The sequence below is a fragment of the Corylus avellana genome, chromosome 4, assembly GCF_965113065.1.
Source record: "Corylus avellana chromosome 4, dhCorAvel1.hap1.2, whole genome shotgun sequence".
NCBI classification, from domain to species: domain Eukaryota; kingdom Viridiplantae; phylum Streptophyta; class Magnoliopsida; order Fagales; family Betulaceae; genus Corylus; species Corylus avellana.
In genome coordinates, this window is record NC_142493.1 from 10,794,071 (window position 1) to 10,801,821 (window position 7,751).

Below are 7,751 nucleotides of genomic sequence, written 5' to 3' on the forward strand. Positions count from 1 at the left end.
CAAGCCAAATGTCTAGACCAAAATATTATTCAGCCTTCATCTTCGTCCACATTTTCTCTAAGAAGCATCACCCCATTAAGATACAATCAATGGGTTGCTTGTACAGTTAGAGACAGCTACTAGAAAAAAACAGGGGAAGAAACGGTGGGGCAAAATGTGGGCCGAGAGAGAAACAAAGGATTAAAGTAATTTGAGAAAAAGAAAGTGCAGGACGTGAAGAAGAAGAATTTGATAGAAAAAGATTAAAAAGTTTCTGTTGGGTTATGGGTTTGTGAGCCCACGTCGTAACCTATATATCAAGCCCAAGATTGGCCCATTAATCCTGAAATAATGCACGTGTGTAACATGGAATTAATTTCCAAACCATTATTATGCTACACGACCATTTAACTGCCAATTTTAGGTCACGACTTAGGCCCGTTTGAGATTTCGATTTTAAAAAGTGTGATTTAAAAATAAAATTTATAAAAACACAATTAAATGTTTGACAAAATTGTGATTTAACTTTTAAAATTGTGCTTTTTATTTTTTTTAAAAAAAACGCACCTCATAACCCGCGATTTGAAAAAACAGATTTTTTGCATTTTCAAATTGTGAATTAAAAAAAAAACGTAATGCAAAACAATTAATTTTTTACGATTTGATTTAAAAAATACTTTTAGTCTATAAAATCGCTATACCAAACACACCCTTATAATACATCACTAACTCTAATGATAAACCATATCTCGATCAAGGTGAACATGTGATCGATGAATGGCACGTAAAAGCAAGACGATGATATAGAAATCTAGGAAAAACAGTTGCAAATAAGCCACTATAAAAAAGGGTAATTCAGAATCTTATATATATGCCGTAACAATTTGATTGATTTTCGACACAAGAAAAACAGTTTTAACCGTTTTTATTCATTGGCTTACGCCAATAAAACAAAAATTCAGTACATTAATTTTTTTTTTTTTTTCTTTTCCCATATCCTTTCCTCAACGGACATGGAAATCTAAAACAAAAGTGATGGGTAATTAAATTTCATTTTCACTGCGGTTGTCGATCAGTTAATTAATCGCCGAACATAGTTTGCGAATTTCACTGTCAGCGCCGCTTTTGACACCAATGTTGCTCATCTTCACCATGGACTTTCCAAACTCTATGCCGAAGCTCAACCCCGAGAAACGCTGGACAAAAGTTTTGGTGGAGGCGTCAGTCCATAGCTTCTGATCAGACTCCAGCACTCCCCGCCCGCCCCTCAAGTTTGTGAAGAAAGATGTGTCGAATCTGTTTTGGCTGCTGGCGTCCAGTCCGACGCGCTTTGAGCCGTCGCCGTTTTGTGGGCAGAGTGCTCGTAGTTGAGGGAGGAAAGCGGGATCAATGGTGGGATCGGCACCATTTCCGGTTGTGGTAAAGTTGTATAGTCTGTACCTGAAGAACTGGCAAGCTGATGTCCCAATGGTGTGCCCACCTTTATCATCACAAAAAATGAAGACAATTTAGTTCAAATTTAAATATTTAAGGAAATCAAAATTAAAGCGTTTAGGAAGAATTTTTTTTAAAAAAAAAAATTTGAAAAATATAAAAGTGATAGAAATTTCATTCAAACTAATCTAAAAAAAATATCCATCAATACATTTAAAATAGTGTCAAATGTCTATAAACATTTAAAACGCACATTAAATTCTTAAGGTTATTAATAGCAATTTACTAATTTAGACTAATGTTTTAAATGTTTATAAACATTCGACTGTTGATCACGTCTCATAAAGCGAATGTCACTAGTTCGAATCTCCATTCTCTTGTATGGACATTTAAAAAAAAAAAAAAAAAAGTTGGAAGATATTTCTTCGGTACCGATTTTGATGAAATTTTTGTCCATGTAAAATTATATATGCATGCGTTAGTTGCTTACCAACAAGGATGACCAGATCCTGAGTGTTGAGACCCTTTGCGGCAAACTTTTGCTTCTGCACATCAATGGAGTCAGTGAAGCTAGGCAAATTTGCAGCATCAGAGGCCAACGATACACGACCGTCTCTGCGTCCAGTTGGCACCTGCCATGTCGGTCCACTCGTCTGGAACAAAAACGCAACAAATAATCAGTCAACGGAGCATTACATTTACAAACATACAATTAACGTAAAACAAACATAAACACGAAAATTACCAAAACGACAGAATCGCGGGCAGCAAGAGCAAGAATATCAGCACAAGAAACAACCCCAGGACATGCAGCTTCTAGCTGCGTCTTGGCGTCGTCAATGACTTCAAATCCTCTCAACGACAGGTTAGGCCCTGCAGTTTTCTCGGCTGTGGGCCCGTTTATAAGCACGGAAGCGTCGCAGCCCTGCACGAAGCAGTCGTGAAAGTGCATCCTCAACAGCCCCGGAGCGACGGTGCGGTCGGACCGGAAATGGGATAGAACCGTCGAGCGGACAATGGATTCGGCTCGAGGGCACGTGGTGGCGTAGAAGCCGACTCGTGTGGCTTGGGCGTGCGCCAAAGAGGCATGCAAGCCGAGCAAGAGAAACGCCAAGAGGAATGTTTGGGTAGAAAGTCCACCACTTTCCATTATTCCTTTGCTTCGATGAGGAAGTGATGAAAGAAAATGGAAAAAGCTGTAATTGCTTCGATATGGCCTTTGGCTTGTGATGTTGTGGGAAGGAGCTCACATGCATGTAGAGTCTACTTATAGGATATTGTGAGGTCAAAAGTTGGAGAAGAAAGTCAGCAAAGCCGGCTGGTGGGCTTCGAATATGAGATGGAAAGTTCCACAGTGTGGAAATGGATAAGAGGAATCAGATAACTATCCGTTGCCTTTTTTTTATTTTTTATTTTTTAAATTTAGAGAATGAAATTACGTACGTTTTGTTTCACTATTTAAATACGAGCCGTGATACACAGCACACTTGTGCAAATTTTTTATTTTTATTTTTTATAATTAAAAGAAATAATTTTGCACAGGCGTGCGTGGCACGCTGTGTGCTGTTTTACTTCACCCTTTAAATACAATTTACATTAATAGTTTTTCTTATCTTTTTTAAACCATTAACATGTTCTTTTTTTTACAAAATTTAAGTTTCCTACGTATTCTCACATGTTTTACAAGATTTTAACATGTTTTACAAAATTTTAACAGTCTCCAATGAAAGGTAGAAAGAGGAGAAAAGAGAGAAATAATTGGAGAATCTTCACAAAGGCAACTTGAATTATCATGTTTTTTTTAGAAGACTTCCTCAAAATTTTTTTTTAAAAAAAAACTCTAAATTTCACATTTCGAACTTTTAATTTGATGCAATCTATCCCCACCCGTCTTTTAATTTTTAATTTTTTTAATTTTTTATGTTAAACCCTAACAGAAACCCCAAAAAGACCAAATTACACTTCAATTTTTGTTTTTGCTTTTTCAAATTTTTAATTTGAAATTAAGAGTGAATTGAAAATTTTATAAAAATGTCAGGGGTATAAAAGTTATTTTGTCACTTTTAACGTTAGGCAACTGACGGAGGGGGCTACAATATTGCATCAAATTAAAAGTTCAAAAGTGAAATTGAGAGTTTTTAAAATTTGGGAGTCTTTTTCAAAACATATGGTAGTTCAGGAGTCTTAAATGAAATTATCTCAAAATATTTTGTGCTAAAATAATAGACAAAAAAAAAGCTAATATTTAGGAAATATATAAGATATCAGCTGTATGCAGCTTTTTGAAAAATTTTCCAGACTTGGAGGCAGGTGAGAGTAGGTACATTTGAATTATTAGCAATTTTGAACAAGTAATATGAAAGATTGATACCTATTTATCTAAATAAATTATATTTTATTAGACTATCTCACCACTTATCCGAGTAGCAGCCACTTAGGTACATTACTTGCCTATTTGAATTATCAGCAATTTTGAACAAGTAATATGAAAGATTGATACCTATTTATCTAAATAAATTGTATTTTATTAGACTATCTCACCACTTATCCGAGTAGCAGCCACTTAGGTACATTACTTGCCTAAATTCATCAGTAGTGCTGCGACAAATAATGACATTGGATTCCAATAATTCTACTACAGTAGGGAGAAGCAGGAGTTGGTGAGCTGACTTTGTCTTGTAATGATTGTGGGGTTGCATGGGTACTATAGATTCCGCGTATGAACTAGTCGTTGCATGTGGAGGATACAGAGATTGTCAATTAGAGAAAAAGACAAATAAAGGAGGATTAAGAAAATGATTAATTAGTCACGTGGGGGCAATGAATTAAGCTAATTAATCTCTTATCTTATATATTGCCAATTAAGAATCTTTCCACATTGTTGATTTTCTCTTCCATGTGTGCTTCGATCTATAGCGAACCCTAATTAATCAGTATAACAAAGGATTTAATCGGTTATATTTTTCGGATCGATCAAGGTGGGATCCATCGCGTAACGTACAAGTCATATATAGTTTATATGCCCATTAATGAACTATCACCTTTTTTATATTTATAATTTTAAACTTTTAAAAGTGATTTTAGGATTTCCCATACTATTATTGTGTGTCAATTTAGATACATTTTTCTATTAAGGCTCCGTTTGCTTCGACATAAAATGATTTCTGTATTTTACGGTGTTTACCTTGACGTAAAATAGTGGTCAACGAAAAATATTTTCTTTTTGACCGAAAATTCTTCTTTAATTTTAGGAAAATGGTTTACGGTTTTGAAAACCGTAAACAATTTTTCGACTATGAGCATCTCATTCTTAAATTGATAGATCTTGCCAAGACCCGCATAGAACCTCGTCGGGACTTGTCCAGGTCCCACCTGGGACTTGACCGGGACCTGATCGGGACTTGACCGGGAATCGCCTGAGACCTGCCCGGGACTTGACCGGGACCCGCCCGGGACTTGCCTTGGAACCCGGAGAGACCTACCCGGGACCTAACCGGGACTTGCCTGGGACCTGACCGGGACATGACCGGGACCTGCCCGGGACTTGTCGTGGACCCCGGAGAGACCTACCCGGGACCCGCCCGAGACCTAACCGGGACTTGACTGGGACCTGATCGGGACTTGACCGGGATTTGCCCGGGAACCGCCCGGGACGTAACCGAGACTTTCCCGGGACCCGACCGGGACCTAACCGGGACCCACCTGGGACTTGCCTGGGATCCACCTAGGACCCTCCCGGGACCCGACCAGGACTTGACCGAGACTTGCCCGGGACATGACCGGGACCTGCACGGGACCTAATCGGGACCCGCCCGGGACTCGCCTGGGACCTGACCGGGACCCTCCCGGGACCCGCCCGAGACTTGACCGGGACCCACCCGGGACCTGACCAGGACTTGATCGGGACCTGACCGGGACCCCAGAGGGACTTGCCCGGGACCCGCCCGGGACCTAACAGGGACCCGCCCTGGACTTGATCCAGACCCTCTCGGGACTTGACTAGGACCCGCCTGGGACCTGACCGGGACCTGCCCGAGACTTGACTGGGACCCACCCGGGACCTGACCGGGAACGGCCCGGGACTTGACCGTACCTGCCTGGGACCTAATCGGGACCGAGCAAGTCCCGGTCAAGTCCTGGACGGGTCCCAGGCAAGTCCCGGTCAGGTCCCGGGCGGGTCCCGGGCAAGTCCCAGTTAGGTCTCGGGCGGGTCCCGGGCAAGTCCCGATTAGGTCCCGCTGGGGTCCCGGGCAAGTCTCGGGCGGGTCTTGGTCAGGTCCCGAGCAGATCCCGGTCAAGTCTCGGGCAGGTTTCCGACGAGTCCCGGTCAGGTCCCGAGCGGGTCTCGGTCAAGTCCCGGGAGGGTCCCGGTTAGGTTCCGAGAGAATCCCGGGCGGGTCCCAGTTAAGTCCCGGTCTGGTTCCGGGCACGTCCCAGTCAAGTCCCGAAAGGGTCTTGGTCAGGTCTCGGGCGGGTCTCGAGCGTGTCCCGGTCAAGTCTCGGGTAGGTCCCAGGTGGGTTTCGGTCAAGTCTCGTGCAAGTCCTAGTGGAGACCTTATTGGAAAAAATATATATAAAAAAAAAGATATTAAAAAAAATTATTTTCCGTGTGCAAGGTAAACGCCTTAAAATGTTTTCGACGGAAAATATTTTCAGGAAAAATGAATTTCTTGAAAATATTTTACGAAAGAAACCATTTTACGTCGAAGTAAACGGAGCTTAAAAATATTTTTGAAGTTTTAATCATTTTACGTTGAAACAAACAAAACTTTAGTGTTATTCTCCACTGCTAAATAAAACGACTAGCTAGAATTCTTAGGAAAGTCTATCTCTAATAAACTCAATTACATTATTGGATCTATTTTAGATTCGATCTACCGTGAGTGCTACCAATCAGAATTATAAGTTGTTCAACAATTCAACAATTTGCGATTTTGCAATTTTTTCCTACTTCAACAAGCCTTCAATAATTCAAATCAATTTATTCATAGTTTTTCTTAAAAAGATTCAGGTATGTAATCAAACTTTTATACTGATTAACCTTTTATATTTATATTGTTCTTTTAAATTAATTGTTTATAAATATATATAATTTTTGTTACATATTTTAATTATATAAAATATATAATTGTAGTTAGCTGAGATAATGGAAAATAAAAATAATTCTATTGAGCTCCAATCAAATTTTAAATGAGCTATTATCTAGGTAGATTTAGCAAACTTGCAAGTAGATCCTTACTTAAGAAAAAAAAATTAAAAAATAAATAAATAAACAACCCATGATTACTATCATAGTGATTGACACCAAAATCCTAAGAGCATGAAAGAACACTTTCAGCAATGAATATTATAAACGAGCTCATGTCAAGTCAAGGTAGATTTAGCAAATTTGTCATTGATTATGCTAGTAATTAATGTTGCGACAACTACTATTGAAAGAGCATTTTCATTTTCCAACAATGAATGTTATAAAAAATCGTTTATGTTACTGATCAAATGGGAGATTAATGGATGAATATTATTTGCTTAAGTATATTGAGAATGATATATTCAAGACTATCAGTAATAAAAAAAATTATACAATGATTTCAAAATATGAAGACTCGTTGAAGACAATTGAATAAATTAACGCCAAGTGTGAAAAAATAAATTGTAAATTAAATTTATATGTTTTAAACAATAATTAAATTTTGTTTAATTTGTCTATTTATTTTGTTAGTTATATTATTTCATATTTTTAATTTAATTTAATTTTTTTTAATAATTTTTTTTGAACCCTCTAAACTAAAATTTTAGCTTCACCACTGCTTCCGTCTAATTTTTTAATAGAGCTCTACGTCACTGCACTTAAAAACGTGACACCCATCCATATTTAAGCCAACCCAGCATATCATATGATGTGGCCCTATATTACAAGTGATACCTATGTTTTTGGGTGCCATGTGGACCGTAAAAAATAATTAAAAATTACAAACTAAAAAAAAAAAAAAAAAGATTAAACAAAAATTAAAAATTAAAAAATTAAACTTAGAATAAAACATTAAAAAACTTAAAAACTAAAAAAGGAAAAAGAAAAACTAAGAAAAATCATGTTTATATGAGTAATTCTAGAAGTCCCTCTTGTGTCCCTCAAAAAATGAGGCAGCTTTTAAAATCACAATTTGATCAAAATTCAATAATGATCAATCACAATCTCAATGGTGATTTTAAGAGTGACACAAGAGGAACTTGTAGCATTACTCTGTTTATATACATTTCTTAAGTTCCATGACCATTGCCCCCAACCCCAAAAGGAAAGATGCATCACATGCACTGCACAAATTCTTTCTGCCGTAGAC

General features: G+C 38.1%; 1 protein-coding gene across 1 annotated transcript; it reads right to left on the reverse strand.

The window, feature by feature from the left end:
* Nucleotides 1-847: 847 nt before the first annotated feature.
* Nucleotides 848-2,634, reverse strand: LOC132178875 (peroxidase N1). Its single transcript, XM_059591449.2, has 3 exons — nt 2,159-2,634; nt 1,904-2,066; nt 848-1,459 (listed from the first exon to the last, which is right to left on the reverse strand). Exons 1-3 carry the CDS (start codon nt 2,561-2,563, stop codon nt 1,056-1,058), a joined length of 972 nt encoding a protein of 323 aa, XP_059447432.2. The 5' UTR covers nt 2,564-2,634; the 3' UTR covers nt 848-1,055.
* Between the last annotated feature and the right edge of the window lie 5,117 nt (nt 2,635-7,751).

Bases quoted from the DNA above. Each gene is read 5' to 3' on its own strand.
- LOC132178875 (XM_059591449.2), bottom strand. From the start codon at position 2,563: ATGGAAAGTGGTGGACTTTCTACCCAAACATTCCTCTTGGCGTTTCTC. The intron at 2,067-2,158 runs GTAATTTTCGTG...TTTTTGTTCCAG, and splicing joins CCCGCGATTCTGTCGTTTTG to ACGAGTGGACCGACATGGCA. The intron at 1,460-1,903 runs GTAAGCAACTAA...GTGATGATAAAG, and splicing joins GGATCTGGTCATCCTTGTTG to GTGGGCACACCATTGGGACA.